Below are 23,358 nucleotides of genomic sequence, written 5' to 3' on the forward strand. Positions count from 1 at the left end.
ATTCTAGCTCTTACCTTTAGGTGCTTTCTTCAACTGCCTTGTAGGGCATACCCCATGGAGTCCCCTTTTCCACTTTGTCTTATTACCAGGACAATACCAATTATTGCAGATGTTAGACAGAATACTGCCTCACAATAGGATCCCTTGCCCACCATGTCTCTGGTTATGCACCCCACCACTGATCTATGCCCTCCCTTGTTGACTTTTGGTTTCTTTTTACATTTGTCTGGAAATCTCCCCCCATGCCCATGCTGTTCCATTTCTCCAGTTGCCAGTTGCCCCCATGCATTTCAACTTCCTTCATTCCAATGTAAAACAAGTACACTTTTTAGGTACCAAATCCCCTGGGTCTCATCAAGTGTAAGGGCCTTCTCTTTCTTCACTGACCATCTCTCTCTTCACCCATAGCAGTGTTCACTAGTGGAAGCTCTTTCCACCTTGAAAATAAGGTCTCTTTCCCCTACTTTTTCCACTCCTTTAATCTATAGGCTCTTTATCTGTAAGGTCTTCTCTTTCTGAGACCATAGAGGTCACCTTCCTCATTATTGCATGTCTATATTTTGGAACATTATTTTATTCCTTCTTTCTTTTTTCTAGTGGGTGCAGAATATTCCTGAATTATTCACCTGTCCTTTCCTTTGTGTTTGAAGGTATTTATCCTGGTGGTTTATAAAAGTCTTGTTTCTGAATTGAATTGTTAAATTTAACCACTATGTGCCTTGGAGTTTGTAGCCTTGAATTTTTTTTTCCTAGAGGAAAAATTGTTTCAACTGGAAATTTATATCCTATGTTCACAAGTTCTGGCCAGTCCACTTCTGCCATTTCCTTCATTACAGTATTAAGGTTTTTAGTTTGGGTTTTTTTTGTTTTTGTCTTGTCCTGTTCTTCTGGGAGATCTGTGATCCTTAGGTTGTCTCTTCATCTTCTCTTCAAGATCAATATGTTTTGCTTGCTTTAGTAAGTACATTTTCTTTCAGTGTTATTGGTTTTTTGCTTTTTTTCTTCTAGGCTGTTCTTTTTTTCTTTCCTAATCTATCATTCTCTCATTTCTTTGGTGAAGTTTGCCATTGCAGATTCTAGTTTTTCTGTTCTTGTCATTACTTTTTCTGTACAAGCGATAAATTCTGCTCTCATTATTCTCCTTTCCCTTTTAAACCACTCAGCAACAGTACATTGTGGTTCCATGTTTTCCTCAAATTCCATAGGATCCTTTGTCTTATCATGTTGAGTCATTTTCCTTTGTTTTACATGATTTTTTCCTAGATGCTGCAAAATAGAGGCCACATTTCCTTCTTTTGTTATTGTTTTTCTCCTTGATTTATCTGTTTATGTTCAAGGTCTTTGAGTTTTCTTCTTCCTGTAATTTTTACTAGTTTCGTTTTGCTTATCATTCACTTCCTGACTCCTTTCCCTCTGTGTTTTCCTTGGGACCTAGATTTCAAAGCATCTTGACCTTCTCTCACATGAAGCAATACATGGTTCATCAGCCTAGGTGTCTGCCCCAATTGACTTTCAGGTGGTCAGAACTGGCCCCAGCCAGCAGCAGAGCTCTTTCCCTTAGGTTTGGTGGAGTGTTGCACAGCTCTCCACACTCCTGGCATCCTGTCTTGATGATCTGTTCTACTCCTTCTGTTTCTCAGTTCTCTGGTGTAGCAGCAGCAGAGCCTGCTTTCCTTGACACCAACAGTTTAGAGCTTTGCAGTACTGGTACTTCCAGCTCATAGCCCCTGGCAGGCTTTTGCTCCTGAAGCCAAACTTCAAGGCCCAAGCAAACTTACAAAGCCTACAGCCAAGGTATTCATGACACTGGAAAGGGGGGAGGGAACTGGGTCTAGGGGTGGTTTTTGTTGTAAACTTGTGTCATGTCCTTGGGCGTACCAGTTTGGCTTCATATGCCAGTGAATGGGAGATGAGGGAGGGTTGCTGAATGATCTTGGATTCAACAAATGTCAGTTCATAGATTACTATATTTGGGGTTTTTTTTTTTAACCTTCTTTTGAATTCTGGGTATCTTAGACCACAGGGACAGCTGAACTTGCTTTATCTTTGGTGCATATGAGAGGCTGTGGGAATCAAAGGAAATCTCTAGTCCTCCATGTTGCCGTTTATATGATTCACATGCTTATTTAATGTTCATGCCCTTCTCACAGAGCCCCTCACTGATCCCCAGACATTATCATAGCTGAAAATGTGCCTAGGAGATTCAAAGGGGACTTGTTTTTGAATGTGGGGAAGAGAGTAGACCAAGTGGTATCCTGCTACTGGAATCTGGCATCTATCTCCCCTGGCTGCCTGGGTAGGACTGAGATATATTTAGATAAAAGACCAGAAATATTTCAAGAGATGTCCAGGTGATTTATGCCCTGTGGCAGACTGGCCTGATCCCTACCCCACCACTTAACTAGTGTTAAGGGGACAGAGACACAGCTGAAGATACACATTTGAGATAGCTCAAGCAGCTACCTATTACACTTGGGGATTCTCTGCATAATGCAGATACTGATCGACTGCTGAAATTTTCCATGAGTTAAATAAAACAAATCAAAACCCATGGGCAAATGACCTTGCTAGCTCCCCACTGTAAGCAGATAGAAAGAATTAAACTTTTGGATTTGCAGCATGCCTGCTGCTAGCATGGGTTGGTTCTTGATCTGACGATGGTCATGTACACTGGGGAGCTGGTGATAGGAACTCTGATGTCAATTTGCTTGTTTTTTGTTTTTCATCTATAATAGTCTGATTAAAAATCAATATAAAAATATACCTGTCCATGAACTTTTAAGAGAAACCTAGCAGGGACCAGGTGAGGGGAGGAAATTATCCTAAAGTGGCATGGAGGCTGATCCATGATCTCTTTGGATAATACACATCAAACCCTAGACTAAGAAAGAAAATCAGAGCCATCCACAGAGGGGCAAAGCTAAGGGATAAGTGTTAGCTGACCGTGGGAGAGGCTGATCTCCCACAAGGAGCTGGAATGACACCACTGAGTATCATTCTGAGACAGGATAGTGAGGGGTCAGAGGAGTCAAACATATGAAGAGAATCGGGGTCTGGCCAGGAGTCTCACTCCTCATCTACCCACTTCCTGATAACACTAAAAATGAGAAAGATGTGATAAAAATAATGCTGATAGAGATCTTCACAGAAAAAACAAAGTCAGTAAATAATCCTTATACACTTTTAAAGTTTAATATCAGGTACAGGTATGAAAAGAACAGTCTGTAAATAGTATTTAAAGGTGAATTTTCTGAGGTCAAGGGAAATACATCACATATTTGTATGCAATACATTCTTATTTCATTTCTTATAATAAATGAAAAATGGCTTCTATAAACAAAATGATAAATTCTGTCCTACTGTGAGTGGGCCCAAAGTTCATATCAGCTATGTGAAGAATTTGTCTTCTGCCGTTTATCAGTTATTTCTATCACACTCTCATTTATTAAAATTTGATAAAGTTAAAATTGCACAAGCACAGTGTGAAAACCCTTTACACATGACACCTGGAAGGTATAAATTTTGCCTTCATAACTGTTGTTTGCTTCACTATGGAGCACCTAACACAGAGTTTGCACATGGGAGTTCAATAAAAAATGAATAAATGAATGAATGTGGTAGGAAGTGGTGGTAAGTTTTTGGGTAGCATTCTTTGTATCCAAATTTTGATCTCATCCCGGTTACTTGTGAATTTTTCTCCAAGGTACCATAATTTTTCTAGGTGGTGGTTCTCATTAATGAGTCAGATGACTATGTTATGCATAAGACTTCTCCAGTTCACTTTTTTATTGTTGGGAGATCATATGGTGTAGAGAAAAGGAAATTAAACTGTATGGTAAGATATAAGACTTCAATTTCTTCATCATCCCTTCCAATGTTCTTGTTTTATTAGTTTAATCAGTCTGAAAATATTTGCCAAGTGCCTAATTTACTGGGAGTTAGTTTTCTATGCCAATTAAATCACAGATTCCGTCCTTGTCTCTGTCCTAGATTCAGTTCAATTCAATTCAACAGAATTTATTAAGTGTTTATCATGTAGCAAGAACTATGTTAGGTGCTGTGGACTCAAGACAAAATGAAACAATCCATGTCTTCAAGAAGCTTGCATTCTATTGGAAACAGTTTACACACATATGAGTAAATATTACAAATAAGTATATTGCAAATGTATGTATACAAATACTGTAAGTATAAGTACAAATATGTATGTATGCATAAAAAGTTCAAGAGCCATCGTTTCTGGGGAATTAATCATATTATTAATCACGCTAGCAATAATTAATAAAAAGAAGTCAGTGACACTCTCAAATGTCAAAGACCCCTCATGGAACCGACTCACTACTTATATGTACTTGAAAGAGTGTGTCCCCTCCCCCTCCACACACACACACACACACACACACACACACACACACACACACTTATATACACACATGTACGTAATCACTCCAAAAACTGGTAAGTGCTCTAAGATCATAGGATAGAAGAGAGATGGGGGCCTTCATCTCTGCATCCTGAGCCTACGCCTTTCTTACCTCTGTGTTCATTCCTCCTTCCAAGTTCTTCCTTTTGTCCTCTATGCCAGAAAACCCTATTTGAAGGAGAAAGTGGTGACGAAGGCATTTTTTTTGAGCTGGGATTGGAGACCAAGATAGTAGGGAACAGACACGTCATCCCTACCCTGTTCCTCCAATCCTATGTAAATAAATGGCGAGAACTCTGAAAAAAAAAGAGTGAGTGTCGCTGAGGGTGGCAATCAACTCTGATTGGTTAACAAGTAATGAGAATGAAAATTATAATGAGAGGTGGGCCTATTGTAATGAGGGTCCAGGGATTGTGACTCTGATTTTGTCATTTACTTCCAGACCACCCCCAGCCTTGGGCAATCTAGGCAAAGAATTTATCCCCACCCCATTCTGAGTAGAACACAATGGGTCAGAATTCACCTTAAATTCTTTGTAAGTTTCCCTAGTTGGGTGAGGCATCATTTGATTTCATCTCATCATCAATCCTACCCTTCAAAGAATGAAGCTTTGACCTAATCTCCAAATGAGGAAGGGGAAAAAAAAATCCTGAATCTCCCCAATATTTGGCTGTTTAATAATAATTTCTCTCATTTTATGCATATACATGTACACACGTATACACACAAAAAGTAATTGGGGGCAAGGCATAGGACTAAGATGAGAAATAATTTATTAACAATAGACTGGGATTCCAGGAGGCACAATGGAAGAATAGAGAAGAATGTGATAGGAACCCAAGAGGGATGGGGTTGAAACGGAAGGGTGTAAATAGTGGTTAGGAAGGGAGCTTTGAATTAGGCAGCCTATAAATCAAAATCTCAGGGATTCCAGATGTATCCATAGAAGACTGTCAGGCCCTTGACAGTATCAAAAATAATATTGATTCGATTATCAATCCCTGAAAAAGAAGTGCAAGGAAGGGAGGGGGGATAGTGGTGGGAAGTATGCATCAAATGGTAGGACAAATGTCCAGTTCCTGAATCTGTTTGATGATCAAAGGAGGTGTTAATGGAGTCCTTGAGTCAGGCTGATTATAAAGAAGTGAAGCATGTTTGAGTTACTCATGTTCATTCAGTCTGACTTGCCCATGACTCACTCATTTTACCCTTCCAGACTCCCCCCAAGTCCTTTCTTCTCAGGACAGATATTTCTAGTTTCTTCAGTGAATTTTCAGTTGACATGAACTGGAAATTCAAGTCACTTAACTTCTCTGGGCCTCAGTTATAAAATATACATAAAATAAATGCCAAATTTAAATGTGTTAGATTATCTATAAAATATATATATGTATAATTTTGAAATATTTATTTTATCTATATAATCTATAAAATAAATGTGTTGAACTAAATGATTTCTACTTTCCTTCCAGCTACAAATCTATGATCCTATGATCCTACGATCCTGTGCTAATGGTGTTCAGAATGGAATGGAAGGGCATAAGACTGGCTGTATCAAATATATGCTAGTTCCTTGCCCACCAAAAGATGAGGATAACATGTTTCTGGTGTCTTCCTCCTACGTAGCTACTCTAGGGAGTAGAAATAGAAACAATTTGTTGTGTAAACTTTTGTTACTATTGAGTCATCTATTTATGCAAATTGCTTATACACTAACTGGGGCTAGTTCTTCTTCACAGTTCACCATTTCCCACAACATTATATTTTAAATGAAATATAGTATACCTTGGTTATCTTCCAAAATTAAATCAATTTCAGAGCTCCTTAAGTAATCCAAGCTATTGACAACAGTACAAAAAATGCTCCAAATCACTAATTATAAGAGAACTCCAAATTAAAACAATTCTCAGGTTTGACCTCAAACCCATTAGACTGGTAGAGATGATTTTAAAAAAAAGAGGAAAATGAAACTTGTTTGAAAGAGCATGGGCATACAGGCACATTTTTGCACTATGGTGGAGCTGTGAATTGGTCCAGCCATTCTGGAAAGCCAAGTCATTAAAAAACACATATCCTTTGACCAAATGATACCACTGTGGAGCACATACCTCCAAAGAAATAAGGGAAAGAGATTAAAGTCCCACATGTACAAAATATTAATAGCGGACTTGGCAAATAACTGGAAACTAAGGTGATACAGGTAAATTCGGTAATAGATAAATTGTAATATAAGAATAGAATACAATACTATCGCACTATCAGAAAGGACTGTTCTGCTGCTTCCATTTAAATCCGGCTCCATAAAATACAATACCGTAGTAACTCCACCAATCAGGGTAGCTGACAGTTCCACTGCCATGTTGTGTGTGTGTTTGTCCTTTGTTGCTGAAGAAGACCATGCCATCAGAGAAATGATGACATGACTTGCACTTGACTTTGTTTTGAGTGAAGGAGGGCTGTGCAGGTCACCAGCCTCACTTCTCCTCCAGAGTCATCTGAATCCAGTGACCAGATATTCATCAGAATGACTGGAGATGACCCAGGATGAGGCAATTGGGGTTAAGTGACTTGTCCAAGGTCACACAGCTAGTGAATGTCAAGTGTCTGAGGTGAGATTTGAACCCAGGTCCTCCTGACTCCTGCACTGGTGCTCTATCCACTGTACCACCTAGCTGCCCTGATCCACTGCCATAAGGAATGTAAACAAGTACAGCAAAATGGAGGAGTTTGCCAGGGGTCCAAAATCAACAAGCAAGAACCAGGAGGACAATGGTAACATGTTTATTAGAAGTCTAAGCCAAAGCACAGGCAAGAGAGATATGACTGAATATCTCTATCATTTTGAAGAGGTTGTACATGGCATTATTAAAACAGACTCAGTCCCTAGAAGATAAAGAGGATTTTACTCTATGCTTTTCAAAGGTAACTTCTGTTGTTGATAGTGTCCTAGAATTTAAAGAATACAAACTGGATGGCAAATTAATAGACCTCAAAAGAGCTAATGTGTTGAAAGGAAAGGAACCCTCTCAAAAAAAAAAAATTGTAGGTGGACTGAACGCAGATGTACCTGAAGAACAAATCAGAATATTTTGGAGTGTTTGTAGAGGGTGAGAATACTGAACTTCTTGTGGACACAAAAACAAATGAAAGAAGAGGATTCTGTCTTATATATTCAGACAAAGAACCAGTAAAGAAATTATTAGAAAACAGATATCATCACATTGGTTTTAGCAAGTGTGAAATCAAAGTTACACAGTCCAAAGAGGTAAACAGAAGGCAGCAATAGCAACAGTGGAAAGAGGGAGGGGTACTGCAGCTGATGGATGAGGTGGTACTAGGGATCAAGGCCAAAGTCAGGGAAAGACTGGAAACATTTTAATGTTATTAATAATAATATAATTATATAAATTATATAAATATATAATAAAATAATGATAATATAATAATAATATTACAATCAATCACATATAAATTACCACCATAGAGCAAAACTATAGTGGCTATGAGAGATATGACATTAATAGATATAACTATGGGAACCATGGATATGGTTATGGGTACTGTAGACAATAGTAGTCAACAAAGCATCATGAATGGCTGGTAATCATAAGAGTAATTATCAGCCATATTAAAAGAAGATGGACAGAAAACAGGTGCAGATGCTACAGTCACCTATGACATTGAATGGAAAGTGGTCTTCCATTCATCTGTTTATTTTTAAAAAAGAATTTTATCATGCATGGCACAATGGTATCCAAATATATGTAGTGGCCAACTAGTTTTCTGGTTTTTACTTTATCCTTTGCCATCTGTGTTATGACAAATATGGATTTGTGTTCATACAACTTAATTTGTATAATATCATATTCATTGAATCTCAAAAATAAATGACTTGTGATTGTTTAAAAAGAAAAAGAAATGACTAAAGGGATGGATTCAGAAAAATCTGGGAAGACTTTGATGAACTAATGCAAAGTGCAGTGAGTAAAATCAGGTAAACAATTTATATCACAACTATAGCCATTTAATGAAAAAGATATTTTAAAGGTCTTGAGAATTCTGACCCAATAGGACACCAGAGGACTAATGAAGCATGTTCTCGCCTCCTGACAGAAGTAAGAGAGTTATAAAGTAAGACATATATTTTCAGACATGGCCCATTTGCTTTATTTGACAATACTTATTTGTTATAGGAAAGTAATGTATGGGTGGGATGGGGTGTGGTAGGAAGGTTAGTGATAGCGATTAAAAAAAAAAAGTCATGAACAGAATAGAAAAGAAGAAAGTTCAGAGAGAGATACAGATAAGTAGACAGCTTTGAAACTAAATTGTTGAATTTGAGATTTATCTTAAAAAATATGCAGTTTCACATATCTTCATTTTCTGTTCTTGGTGTATGGAAATGTTCATGTCTGCATTTCTCAAGTTCAGGAGAACAAAAAATTTAAATAAAAAAAAAGATAAGGGTCATTGAGCAAAAATTATAATTACATGAGTAAATGTTAGAACACCCCAAGGTGGGCTTGTTTATACTTTAGGGAACTGAATGGATAGAAGAGGCAATGGATAGAGAATCACCCTTGCAACTGGGAAGACCTGGGTTCAAGTACTGCCTCTGACACATCCTGATTGGTGACACTGGGAAAGTCACAAGCTCTCAGTGCTCTAGGACAGTAGTTCAAGACCCCTGGAGGTATGCGAGATCCTTTTAGAGAATGCATCAGGTAGACTATTTTCATAATAATATTTAAAAGTTATTTGTTTTTTAAAACACTCCTCCCTTTTTCTGACTATGGATCTGCATTAGATTGAATTTTCTTCAAGTATTTCAATGAAAATAATATGACAGATTGAATGCAGATATGAACCTCCAGATGTCTTCTATTAAGCCCAGCATCCCAGAGATTTGCAAAAATATGCAAAAAAGTGCCACTCTTCTCAGTACCTTTTATGTAAAATATTTATAGCAGCTCTTTCTGGGATGACAAAGAATGGGAAATTGAGGGAATGTCTATCAATTATGGAATGGCTGAACAAGTTGTGGGATATAATTGTAATAGAATACCATTGTGCTCTAAGAAATGACAAGCAAGATTTTTTCAGAAAAACCTGGAAAGATTGATGCAAAGTGAAGTGAGCAGAACTGGGAGAACATTGTATACAGTAGCAGGAATATTGTACATGATCAACTGCGAATGATTTAGTTATTCTCAGCAATACAATGATTTAAGACAATTCCAAAGGACTCATGATGAAAAATGGTACCCACCTCCAGAGAAAGAACTGATAGAGTCTGAATGCAAATTAAAGCATAAAACTATTCACTTTTTTCATTTTTTGATCTCTTTTTTTTACAACATGACTAACACAGAAATATGTTTTGCATGATTGTACAAGTATAACCTATGTTATATGTAAAACATACATTTACCTATGTAAAATTTTTTTACTCTGTGAGGGTTGAGGAGAGAAAAGGGAGGAAGAGAATTTAGAACTCAAAATTTTAAAAAAAGTTTAAACTGTTTTATATGCAATTGAGAAAAATAAAACATAAAAATAATTTGTTTTAGAAAATATAACTATTTTTCATAAAGAAGTTATCCATTTAACATAGTGGGTTTATTTACAATATTTCAAAAACAAATATTTTAATAACAAATGTGTTAAAAATTTATCAGTTTTAATTTCTAATTAAGAAAAAATCAATAGACAGAACCCACATAAACAAATATTCTTGGGGAGGAGGTCCTTAATAATTTTTAAGAGTACAAAGAGGTTTTGAGATAAAAAAACTGGAGACCACTGCCTTTAATCAGCTAAGATTAAGTTGCAGAAGAGGTGCTGACCTGCATGGGTAGAGAAGGAGCTTCTTTGTCTTGGAGTTTCCTATGCCAAACTATCTCTAATATGAGGAACTACAGGGCGGGTGCGTGCATGTGTGTGTGTGTGTGTGTGTGTGTGTGTGTGTGTGTGTGTGTGTGTCTAGTCAGAGAGGGAGAGAGAGAGAACTATGAATTTGTGATGAGAGAACATAGGTTTGAATCCTAGCTCTGAAGCATCCTATGTCTGTGACCTTAGGCAAGTCACTAACCCTCTGCAGGACTCAGTTTCTCTATCTATAAAATGAGAGTGTGGGATTAATCTCTAATGCCCTTTCAACTCGAGATCCCTTGAAAGAATACATGTGTTCAGAACAATGTCATCCCAAGTTTAGTGAATACCAACATTCTACTTCATGTTAATTTCACTCTAGCACCACAATGCACTCGCAGAACCATAACTAGAGCTAGGCAAAGAAGGATTTGCTTCAGGATACTTAAAGTTCACTGACTATGGGCACTGACTATGGGCACCATCCATAGTCTGTCAGAAGACTGTCATAGACTGTCAGTAATGGAAAAATGGCCCAGCTTAATTGAGATTGATTCATGAAAATAGGTAAGTACTAGCTGTACACCACTCTTCCCTGGTCTACCATTCCCCATGGAAGTCATTTCCAGTCGTCCTGATCTATATTTTGCTCCTGCACCCAGATGACTGAAATAGAGAGTGAGGTTGGTGACTTTGCACAGCCCTGCCTCACTTACATCCAATTCACTTGAAAGTCATGGCATCACTTTGCTGATGTCATGGTCCTCTTTGGGAACAAAGAACAAACACAAAACCATCCCCCATAGTCTCAGTTCATGATTCCCAGTTAAAAGGCAGTGTCCTATTACCCCAACCAAAATGAGGGCAAGCCTTATGCCCCTTGTTCTGGATACAAAAATTCCTAGTTAGAGCTCTGAATTTGCATTTATTTCCAACATTTACTCATGTAATTATAAATTTTTCCCATGAGGATTTCTACTCATTACAGTTGCTAAAACATTTCTACACCTACCAAGGTGGTACATCAAAGACAGAAATAACTTTTCAGCTGAGAACTTGAAATGAAAACCAAGATTAGTTTTATATATTATGCAGCAATCAGATTAGAGCCTTTTCATAAAATAAATCAAAATTATATTTTCTAATGCAATGCAATGATTGAAATATCCCAGATTTTATTGTAAGTGCCCTCCAGGAAGGAGAAATATAATTTCCAAATGCATATTCAGATATTTCCAAATGAGGTATTAAAATAATGTTAAGTGAGATTTATTGCTAAGTGGCTTAAGGCACAAGAACCTTTTAGAGCTTTTGCTTTTCAAAGCCTCACAGTCAAGACTCATTCATTATCCAAAGGGTCTCCCCTGTGAAAAACTGGAGGTGTTCTTTCCTTTGCCACAGGAAAAAATATGAATGTTCAGAGAAAAGACTAGGAAGGGATAAGGAAAGAGAATGTAGAGAGAGGAGTTTCTATTAATATTTGGAACCTCTTCAAGCAAATACTCTAAAGTGGTACCAAAAATACTCAAAGCTGGCACCAAAGGAACCCAAAGCCTATTCTTACTCAAAACCTTAAAATCAATAAGTTGACAAGTATTTATTAAATGCTTACTATGTGTCATACTGGAAATACAAATACAAGTAAAAATATAAGTCTCTGAACACAAGGAGCTTACATTATAATGGGGAAAACAATGTATAAATAATATATAAAAGGGAGCTGAAAAGGGGAGGAAGAAAAGAACCTATGTAGGGGAATAGTGAAATCCCAAGGGTCAGGAGTGAAGCCAGAAGTGAAGGAGTGAGCATGGCTGGTCTGGACATTTCCTCAAAACGGAGGTTCCAATAGGAATTCACCAACTGGAGGACAGGGCCACCAAAGTGGAGGCAGAGCTTGAAACAGCTTATGAGAGCTTATGGGTAAATTTTCAGGGTGGGCATTTACACCTTGGAAAGAGGAAAATCAGGGCTTTTTGTCAAGTGTATAAAATTAAGAAAGCAATAAAAAAAATGTTAAACTCATAAGTGTGTCACATTTTTTTCCAGTGAGCTGGTTGTTAAACATTTACTGGCAGACCCTTGAGTAGAGGGATGTTCCAAAGAGAGAGGGCTTCTGGGACATATTAGAAATCTGGAGACTTTTTAAGGAAAATGGTGGGGAAAAAGCAGGAATCACAGATACTAAGTCCTACAAGAAGATGTCTAAAATTAAAGCAGATTTTCACACCTAAATTTGTCAATGTACAGTGATATGCAGGGCAGTTTCTAAGTCAGTAAGAAATGGGATATTATTGACATTTTCTGTTGTAATTCTGTGGGAAAGAACAACTTTACCATCCCACCTGTAACACATTAGCTCCTTGATTACTGCCCAAGGAATGTTGCCATTATTTTTAGAGACATCAAATGCTAGAAATGGCTGAATAGAATTCACAATAATTTTCTGAATTTGAAGTTGAGACTTACAAAAAAGGGAAACTAAAATCGATCAACAGTCACTTTTTGACCATCTACTATTTGTCAGACATTGTGTTAGGCGATAAGGATCCAAATATGATAAATGCAACAATGTCTACTCACAAGGACCTTGCAAAAATTTAATGGGGAATACAATGGTTTTTATGTTACATAATTAATTATATCAAATAATACCATATGTCCACGCAGATCCAAAACTCAGTAGATGCTACTTACTCATTCAGCTTTACCCCAGCTTTGCTACATTTACCCTTTATTCTACCTATTATGCCAAAAAAGGAGTTTCTCCTTACTAATGTTACAAGTTGGAGTAGGGGAATTTCAATAGCGCCTACATGGAAGTTCATGATAATGCTGCCCCCCCGGGAACCAACATATTGGATAGCTTGTCTGAGACCTAAGGAAGTGATTTGAACCAACTATGATGTCTAATTACTTTTTGAAAGTCACACATGTGCTTGGGACACAGTTGAGTTCATTTACTTTCTTTCTGAGCTAGCCTACTTGTCATATTGTGAGTTTGGTCCTTTATTTGGAATACTCTATGGTTTTGTAGGGATCTGTTAGAGACAACTGCGGTGTCCTATGTGTTACAAGAACTTCAGGATTGGTATGGTCCAGACTTCCATCTGAATTGCCCTATGAATCGGCAAGGAATCTGTTAGGGAGATATATGGGTTCCTCTATGTGCTGAGGAGACATGTGGGAGCAATTTTAATCTAGCACATTGCTTTCTCATCAGGCGGAAAGAAGATGACTTCCCAGTAATTCTAAATCCCTAATCTGTAATGGTAGAATTCCTTTGTTCTGGGAGCTCTCGTCTAAGACTAGTTTTCTTTTCTGTGAAGGGAAGCTCACTTTTTGCTTTTTTTTCTTCTGTTAGTTTTTTGTTTTACTTTAACTTAATTTTGCCTAATTTTAAGTATTTCCTGATTTTGGAGGATTGCAACATACCCAGTATTACCCTTAGACCTGGGCAAGCAGAGTCCCCATTCAGTGCCCCACGCCTTGGGCTCCCTCTCCTCTACTTTGGAGGATACCGCTCATGATAGGCACCAAAAATTAATGTAAAAATGAAATATGAAGGCTAAAGCAAAACAATTATAAAAGTCCTTCGTAATCAAGCAAATGTTGCCTAACTGACCTCTCCAGTTCTTAACTAGGACCAAGATATTTTGAAGATTGCTGCTTAGTAGTATAGCCTGAGATCTGGCGCTACTAGGCCACTCCCCCACCTTTTGTCATCATTTCCCTTCAGATACTCAACTTTTTCTTCCTCCAGCAGATTTTGGTATTTTTCTAGATCTATACCATATAGAGTGATAAAGAAATCCTTTGAAAATTTGATATGGCACTGAATAATTAATTTAGGTAGTATTGTCACTTTTATTTTCTTGTTTGGTCCACCCATGAACCAAGCATATTACTACAATTATTTAGGTCTGTCTTTATTGTGTAAAGAGTGTTTTGTAGTTGCATTCGTATATTGAAATTCCTGTATGTAGACTCTCAACCATTTTACAAATTCTGTAGTTATTTTAAATAGAATTTTTCCTTCTACTCCTTCCTTTTATGTTTTGTTATATAGGAATGCTGATGATTTATATGGACTTATTTTCTATCCTAAAATTTGAAGTTTTTTTAAAATTAATTTTTATTTTACTTTCTAGGGTTCTCTAAGTAAATTATTATATCATCTGCAAAAGTAATAATTTTTCTTCCTCTTCACCTATATGTATTTATTTTTCTTACTTTAGTTATACCTAGCATTTCTAGCACTCAAATCAAATACTGATAATGTACATCCTTGTTTTACCCTAATCTAATTGGATCTAATTGGAAAGACTTCTAGTTTCTCCCCACAACATATAATGCTGGATCTTAGTTTTAAATAGATACCACTTATATTAAGGAAAGATATGTTTATCTTATGATGCCTTAGGAACGAGTGCTGTATTGTGTCAAAGATTTTCTGAATCTATTAATATAATCTTATGATTTTAGTTCTTCTTGAAATTAATATCAACTATTATGTTGTTAGTTTTTCCTAATATCAAACCAATCCTGCCTTCCTAGTATAAAGTAAACCTGGTCATAGTATATAATAATCTTTGTAATATGTTGCTGTAGTTCCTTTACTAATATTTTGTTTAAAATTTTTACATAAATGATCATTATCTTTGTTGATCTGTAGTTTTCTTTCTCTGTGTTGACTCTCCCTAGTTTAGGTATCAAGATTGTATTTGTCTCACACCTATCAGATTGGCTAAAATGGTAAGAGAAAATGATAAATGTTAGAGAGAATGTGGAAAAATTGGGACACTGTTGGTAGAACTGTGAACTGATCCAACCATTCTGGAAAGCAATTTGGGATTATACCCAAAAAGTTATTAAAACGTGTGTACTCTTTGACCCAAGGATACCACTAATAACTCATTCTCGCAACGTGATCAGGGAAAAAGGAAAATAATTTATATGTTCTAAAATACTTATGGCAGTTCTCTTTGTGGTGGCAAAGAACTAGAAATTGAGGGGATGCCCATCAACTAAGGAATGGCTAAATAAGTTGTGGTATATAATTGTGATGGAAAACTCCTGTGCTGGAAGAAATGGTGATCTGGTTGATTTTAGAAAGATATAGTAAGACTTGCATGCAATAATGAAAAGTAAAGTGAGTAGAAACAAGAGAATATATAATATAATATATATAATAACAGGAACATTGTTTGAAGAGTAATTGTGAACAACCAAGTTATTCTGAACGGTATACTCAAATCAACTACAAAAGACCTATGAAGGAAGACACTATCTACCTCCAGAGAAAGAATTGATAAATAGAAATATGCATAGTTTGGTTCTACATGTATTTATAAATCTGGGTTAAATGTTGGCCTTTTCTAACATGGGGTGGGAAAGGAAGGAGAGAGAGAGTTTGGAACTGAAAATGTAACAAAAAATTTTAAAAACTTTAAAAAAACTTAAAACCTTTTAAACTTCATTTGTATCATAGCAGGAATGTGACAGAATCTTTTCCTATTTTTTCAAACATCTTACATTAGAATTAACTGACTTTGAATGTTTGGTAGGATTCATTTATAAATCCATTAGGTCTTTGGTTATTTCCCCCACCTCGCCCTTGGAAGCTCATTTATGGCTTTTAAGTTTCATTTTCTGAAACTGGGTTATTCTATTTGTTATTCTGTTAATCTGGAGCATTTTGTATTTTTATATATATTAATCCATTTAAGTTTGTTATTGATATGTATACAAATGGGCAAATTTATTTCTAATAAGTTGTTTTATTCTTTTTTTCTTATGAATTCACCTTTTACATTTTTGATACTGGTAATTTGGTTTTCCTTTTACTTTGAAAAATTAAATTAGCTAATGGTTTATTTTCAAAAACTGATCCCTATTTTTATTAATTAAATGTGCTTTTAATTTTCTTTCAATTTTATTAATCTTTTCTTTGATTTTCAGGATTTCTATCTTGGTGGTTATTTTTTTTAAATTTTGTCTTCTAAAGTCTTTTGTTTTTAGTTACATGCCCAATCTCTTGTTTTGTTCTTAATTGTTTTTTTTTTTTGATGAACTGTTTAGAAATATAAATTTGCCTCTTAGGACTACTTTGGCAGCATCCCAAAATTTTGGTATGTTATCTCATTGTTATTTTTAATGAAATTATTTTTAGTCTTTGATGTGATAGTTGTTGATCCATTGATTCTTTAGGATTTAATTATTTAGTCTCAAATAAATTTTTAGTTTATTTTTCAGTGGCCTTTTATTGAATATAATTTTTATTGTATAGTGACCAGTAAAAGATGCATTTTCTTTTTCTGCTTTTCTACATTTATTTGTGAGGTTTTTACACCACAATACATGGTCAATTTTTGTAAAGTTGTCACAGAGTTGAGAAATATGTAGATGCCTTTCAATGCCCATTCAATAATCCTCAGACATCTGTCATATCTAACTTTCCTAAAATCCACAACTTCTTTAATTTTTAGTTAAATTTGTCTAGGTCTGAAATTGTCTCCCACTATTATAGATTTATTGCCTATTTTTTGCTATAACTCATTTAACCTTTCTTTTAGGTATTTAGATGCTACCCTATTTGGTGCGTATATGTTGCTTTGTTATTAATTCATTTTCTACAATACCTTTCAGCGCAATTCAGTTTCTCTTGTAATGAAGTCTATTTTTACTCATACTGTGCCTGAGATGTTTGCTAATTCTGCCTATTTTACCTCAACTGAAGCACAAAAGAATTTGCTCCAGACCCTTGTTTTGAGTTTGAGTCTTTATGTTTCATGTTTCTTGTAAACAACACATTATTGGATTCTACTTTCTCATCCATCCAACTATTCTCCTCCATACTATGAATGATTTCATCCTGCTCACATGTGCAATATAATAATGGTGCATTTTCCTCCATCTTATTCTCATACACTTTTTCATCTTTCTCATCCTCTCATTATAAAGAGGATAATGAAGAGTACACTCTGTGCTTGATCCATTCTGACTCTCTCCTTCTTTTCTTTCCCTCACCCAGAGCCCAAGCATAGGTTCTTTTTTCTTTCCCTTTAAATTGCTCTTTGAGATACCCTCCTTGTTAGTGTGTTTTGCTTATTACTAATCATTTCATGAATTTACCCTCATTATTACCCTCCTGCTCTTTCCCTTTTCTCTGTTGAGTTAAATGTATTTTGACATTCAAGTTTATGTGTGTTTTCTTCCCTTCTTTCACCAGTTAAGATGAAAATGAGGTTTGTGTCTCACATTCCCTCTGCTCCTTGTCTTTCTTTGTATGATGTTCTACTTGTACTCCCTGATTATGTGAGGTTATCTCCCCTATTCTTCCACAGCCATTTTCCTCCTAGTATATTCTTTTGCTCCTTCTTTTCTTTTTTTTAAGATGATCAAACATAACAAAACCAATTCTGGACCAATCTGTCTTATCTAACTCCCTCTATGACCTCTGATATTAGGGTTTTGAAGAGATACTTATATAAGCTTCCCTTATTAGAAGATAACTCTTCATCCTTATTTAGTCCCTTCTAATTTCTCCTTTGTATTTACCTTTTTCTGTTTCTCTTAATTTCTATGTTTGTATTTCAGTGTTTCTATTTAGCTCTAGCATATTTAGCTCTGATCTTGTCATCAGAAGTGTTTGGAAGTCCTCTATTAAATTAAACATCTATTACACCCCCACTTCCACTCCTACCCCATACAACTGATTATTCTCAATTTTCCTGAATAAGTTTTCTTAGTATTACAAGATCTCTGCTCCATTATGGTGGTGGCTGCTAAATCTTGAGTGATCCTGATTGTGATTCCTCATTACATGAATTCTTTCTTTCTGACTGCTTGCCTCAGGCCTGCAACCTCTCCTTGCCCAATCTACAACCTTAGATATAGGTGCCTTCTTCAGTCTACACTGGAGTTGTGACCCTTCTCTGGAGTAGGAGCAACAGAGCTGTCAGTTGATATGTGTTCCTACTCCTTGTATTGCACTAAGCCCCTCCCTAATGAATCTGGGGCTTCTTCTTGCCTTAGTGCCAGGCTCCAGTTCAGTTCCTGTGCTGGAATGTTCTGCACAACACTTGCTTGGCTAGCCCCAGACCCCAGTGTCCTCCAACCTGAATCTGTCTTTTCTAGTCCATGTCCTATGTTGATGGCTGGAAAAATTTTCTTGAATTTCCCAATCAGGATTCAGTCTGGTGCCTGTTCTAGATTATTTTGTTGGAGCAGTTGTTGGGGAGAGCTGGCCAGAATTTGCACGATTATTCCCATGCCTCTTACTTAGATTCTGTCTTCTTTTTTTCCAGTGTTAGTCTGGATTCCTGATTCTTGCTGCCTAACCTTCTGAATTCTGGCCTCTGCTTACCTGTCTGACTCTATTCCAACACTTGATCAATGAATTTGACATAGTTTCATATTTTTACACATTTTTATAGAAGTCACACTAAAACTAATTCAGATTTAGGTTTGAACAGTAAATGCAAAAACAATATGAAATAGATGTTCATGTTGGTTTTATTCATGAATCATTTTGAGGTCTAACTTGATGAAGATGAAGAAAGATGTACACTATGTTAGCTGGAAGGAAGTTTTTGAGTAACAGTAAGATAAAAAGATACACTGAACTGAATGGAGTTGGAAATTAACAACAGACCAAAGAACCCAGTGTAAAAATCAGTCTTCCTAGTATGAACAAGGAGTCTCTCTGTGGTTGTCATGAGAGGAAATCTGACAGAACGGGAGATAACCACAGATTCCCCATTCATAAATATGCAAGTCTTTTCTGCTAAAGGGGCATGATACATATGAACAATGACAATTGGCAGCAAAGTCAGGGAGAGGAGTGGGCAAAGCAGGCAACTACTGAGTGTGCTCTGAGGAGGTGAGAATGGGCTGATGGACATTTTCAACATTACCAGTTGCACTGAGAAAGTGAGGCTGGTGACCTAGCCCTCCCTCCCTCACCAAAAACAAAGTAAGTGCAAGTCATGCCATTATTTCTCTGATGGCATGGTCTTCTTCAGAAACAAAGGACCAACACAACAAAACCCAGCTCCAGCATCATTTTCTCTAGGAAATTTTTCCTGATTTCCCCTAGAGCTGATAACTAAGATTATCTTGGGAAATCAGATAGCACTTAGCTTTACTACTAATATACTTTCCATATAATATTATTTCTGCTCTCTGGATTTTTGTCTTGTCCTGCTAAATCATAAGCTTCTTGAGGATTGGCACCATGTTATTTAAACGGTATTTCCCCCAAGGCCTATCACGTTGCCTGCTCCAGGTTGTGAATTGTTGCTGAATTAAAATGCAAACTGCAGAGAGCAAGAAATTCTACTCTCTGTGGCAAGTAAAAGCACTGGACTGAGTCAGGAGGCTTGGCTCTAGTCCAGGCTATTGAGCTTTGTCTGGGTGAGATACTTCCCTTTCCTGGATCTCTGCTTCTTCATCTGAAAAATACAGGGATATGACTACCTGCTCTGTAAAGTTCTTTCAGCTCCAATAGCCTGTGGTTTTTACACATGTGCTAGCAGGCAGGCTCAAAGTTTCTGGGAAACAGTAACACACAAGGGACATCTACCTAGGGCACACAGATGCTTTGTTTCAGCTCTAAGGAGGAGCTTCTGATCCTTATGTTTAAAATGACTTGGTATTGCTCTTGGCACTGTTTCCTTAACAGTAAAACTAGAGATCTGGACTAACTGTTCTTTAAGGGCATTTTCAGCTCTAAATTCTACATTCTACATTTTTATTTCATTAGCTGATCTGTTCATTGTGTAAGTAGAAAAGGTTCGAGAGATTCCAGAGCTAATACAATGTTCCACTATGCTTACATTTTGTCGATATTTTCCTCAACTTAAACAAAGCAATTTCATAGGTTGAGTTCACATTAGTTTTCATGACTATCCAGGTCAGCAGTTAAAACTCAATAAAAAAATTCATGATGTTTACCTATTTCTTAAAAAATATGTCTACGTTTATCCAGGTAATTTTTTAAACAAGGATTTATGTCTAAGTTCAATAAAAACTGTGAACTGAGAAGAATAAGATTCTGGTTTTTTTCAGTTTTACAAATTTATTTTAGAGATATCAAAACGGGAACTTGAAGATATAATGACAATATTTAACTTTTTCTTCTCCAACTTATATTCTTACCAATTAGCATCTAATACCCCCACTTCAAATTAGAAAAAAGAAATGGAAATTTCCTGCTAATATATAGTCCTTGGTCAGTGTTAGTTTACATACTCTGTATTTTCCATTTGAGAAATGAATGTGCAAATACAAGTACAACTAACATTTCTTTGACCAAATATTACTATTAATTAAATACTCTTGCATACTAATGGGGAAGACAACATAGGTGACATCCAAATTCAATGCCACTGGTTCTTAAACACCTATTGCCAGCAACAGATGTTTCAACAAAGAAAAAGAGAGTTTCTGAAAAGAAAAGGTAAAATATAAATTTTCCTTTACATCACGCCATATAAAGATTTGTAGTTCTCTTTTGTGCAAAGAATAGAAAGTTGTAGGTCTTTCTATAATCAAGCAGTCTCTGGAAATGATCCTTTCACTCATTCTCCACAAGTAATCAGCAGCACAAAAGAGCCCCTGGTCACGTCAGGGAGACATAAGCCTGTCTCCATGCTGGATCTGCTAAAGCCATCTTCAAAAAGGCAAGTCTCATTTTCGGGTAACAAATCGCACATTGATGGACTCTCCAGGTGTCAGAAGCCCATGGGTTTTTGCGTGAACTGTTTTAGTTAAAGGAGAAGATTTAATCTCAAAATGTTGAAGCAACTAAAAAAAGAAAGAGAGATAATAAGCATTCTAACTCTCGAAAGTAAAAAAATGCAGTTTCCTATGAGATTAATACTAATACCATTGTTGTCAATTCTAAGGAGCCAAAGTAACGATGATAATTTTGAAGAAAATTAAGTTTATCTCCAGGAGAAATACGAGATCAGTGAGGATCTACTCATTTGAAAATAGAGCATTCATTCCTGAATGAATAGTCACTAAGTCAGTAAACATTTATTAAATACCTACTCTGCCAGGCACTGTGCTAAACACTGGTCCTAAAGCTGTGCCATGAAGCAGAAAGGAACTGGAGGACCTGACTTTGAATCTTGGCTCTCCTTCCTTACTTGTGTAACCTTGGACAAGTTACTTGACCTCTCTGGGCCTCAGTTTCCTCATATCAAATGCAGGGGCAGGGAGGTATCTAAATACCTTTAAGATCTTTTCCATCTCTAAATCTATCTTCCTATGATCTTATGACCAAGGATAGTTCAGGTCACAACTGAAAAGCAAAGATTTTTAAATTTTAGGATTCATAATAAAACTCTAGCTTTATTTCTTCCCCTCAGAGATTTAGATTAATATCTAACAGCCCCACTTCAAATTGGAAATAAATGAAAGCTTCCTACTAATATATGCTTATTTTAGAGAATGTATACTGTATTCTCCACTTGAGAAATGAATTTGCAGATATTACCAATGTTTCCTTGCCCAAAGAACAAAAAATACTATTGTCAATTTAAAACTCTTACACACTTAAATGGAAGACCAAGTGCGACATCCAAATTCAAGGCCTCTGGTTTTTAAACACCTATAGCCAGCAAAAGATATTTCAGCAAAGAAAAGAGAGCTTCAGAATGAAAAGATGAAACGTAAATTTTCTTTTATGTCGATGACAACACAGGGGTTTATTTTTTTTTAGTACAAGATGATTTGGGTGGGCTTCTTAACATGGATTTTTCAGATATTTTGATGACTACATTTCAAAATAATTGGTTTCCTTCGTAGTCCTATATATTCTATTTTATGTATCTTAAAATATTATATTATTCTGAGGAGTCTGCAGGCTTCAACAGAATGCCAATAGGGTCCAGGACACGCATAAAAAGCTTAAGAATTTCTGATTTAAAATAATATTAAGCAAGTTTTTAAAATGTTTTTCTTTTGAAACCCCCCATTTTTTTCCCCATAATTCAATTCAGCAGAAAGAAATCAAATTACAAAGTCTTCGACTGTGCATCTCTTACCTGTATCATTACAAGGTGAATTTCTAGTTCTGCAATTCTCCTTCCTATACAGCTGCGGAGTCCATAGCCAAAGGGAATGGAGCCAAAGTTGTCTACTCTGTCCATGTTTCCTTTCCTCAGCCAGCGCTCAGGTTTGAATTCCTTTGCCATCGGGAAATTTTCCTCTTCATAAGATGTAGCATAATGACATAGAGCCAGTTGAGTCTGAGGAAACCATTTACAGTAGAAAAGAATTGTGGCATGTGAAAGCAGAATAAGTGAAAAAACAGTCACTACAAAGATGTCCTACCCAGAAGAAACCACTGAAATCACATTATAATCTTAAACAAAGCCATGTCTGGATCCTTTAAAAAAAATGGATAATTTTTAGAAGCACCTATTATCTCTCCCTCTATCAATTGCATAACAGAAAAATAAGAAAAGAAAGATGCCCTAAAATATATATAGTCCAGTCAAAAAAAAAATTCCCACACTATCCATACCCAAACATGTATGTCTCATTCTGTGCTTTAAATGTATCACTGTTTTGGCCACAGCATGGTGGCATGTTTCATCTTTAATACTCTGACCTCATGGTTTGTCATTGCATTGAACAGAGTTCTAAGGTCTTATAGAGTTGTTATTTTATAACACAGTTATCATTGTATAAATTATTTTCCTCATTCTGTTCATTTCACTCTGCCCTGGTCCATAGAGGTTTTCCCAGTTTTCTCCAAAATTGTCTATTTCATCATATTTATGGTACAGTAGTATTCCATTATATTCACATACTACAATTTGTTTAGTTATTCCGCAATAGGTGGGTACTCCTTTAGTTTTCAGTTTTTGGCTACTACAAAAAAAAGGTGTTATAGTTTTGTACATAAGCTCCTTTTACTCTTTCTTTGATCTTTTTTGGGTATAAGCCTAGTAGTATAGCTAGGTCAAACTATATGCACCTTTTAATAACTTTTGGGGTAGAATTCCAAACTGTTTTCCAGAATGGCTGGACCAATTCACACCAGTGTATCA

At 36.2% G+C, this 23,358-nt stretch overlaps 1 protein-coding gene, 1 long non-coding RNA gene and 1 pseudogene across 4 annotated transcripts in view; 2 read left to right on the forward strand and 1 right to left on the reverse strand.

Moving 5' to 3' along the window:
- The window catches only part of LOC140509229 (uncharacterized), a 45,114-nt gene extending 39,034 nt beyond the window's left edge, over positions 1–6,080 (forward strand). The window contains exon 3 of the long non-coding RNA XR_011968600.1: positions 5,896–6,080. This is a non-coding gene — a long non-coding RNA (uncharacterized lncRNA). The remainder of the gene's footprint in view (positions 1–5,895) is intronic.
- Positions 6,081–6,435: 355 nt separating this feature from the next.
- Positions 6,436–8,055, forward strand: LOC140507909 (heterogeneous nuclear ribonucleoprotein D-like pseudogene; annotated as a pseudogene).
- A 10,735-nt stretch (positions 8,056–18,790) lies between these two features.
- The window catches only part of CYP27C1 (cytochrome P450 family 27 subfamily C member 1), a 36,935-nt gene continuing 32,367 nt past the window's right edge, over positions 18,791–23,358 (reverse strand). For 2 of the 3 annotated variants that reach the window (XM_072613441.1, XM_072613439.1), the window contains 2 exons: positions 22,348–22,551; positions 20,350–21,100 (listed from right to left, as the gene is read on the reverse strand). In XM_072613441.1, the coding sequence (XP_072469542.1) occupies positions 20,984–21,100; positions 22,348–22,551 (321 nt within the window). In that variant the 3' untranslated portion in view covers positions 20,350–20,983. Of the gene's footprint in view, positions 21,101–22,347; positions 22,552–23,358 lie in introns of all 3 variants that reach the window. The other variant, XM_072613440.1, reaches the window with a different exon arrangement.

This window comes from Notamacropus eugenii, chromosome 5 (genome assembly GCF_028372415.1).
Source record: "Notamacropus eugenii isolate mMacEug1 chromosome 5, mMacEug1.pri_v2, whole genome shotgun sequence".
Lineage (NCBI taxonomy): Eukaryota > Metazoa > Chordata > Mammalia > Diprotodontia > Macropodidae > Notamacropus > Notamacropus eugenii.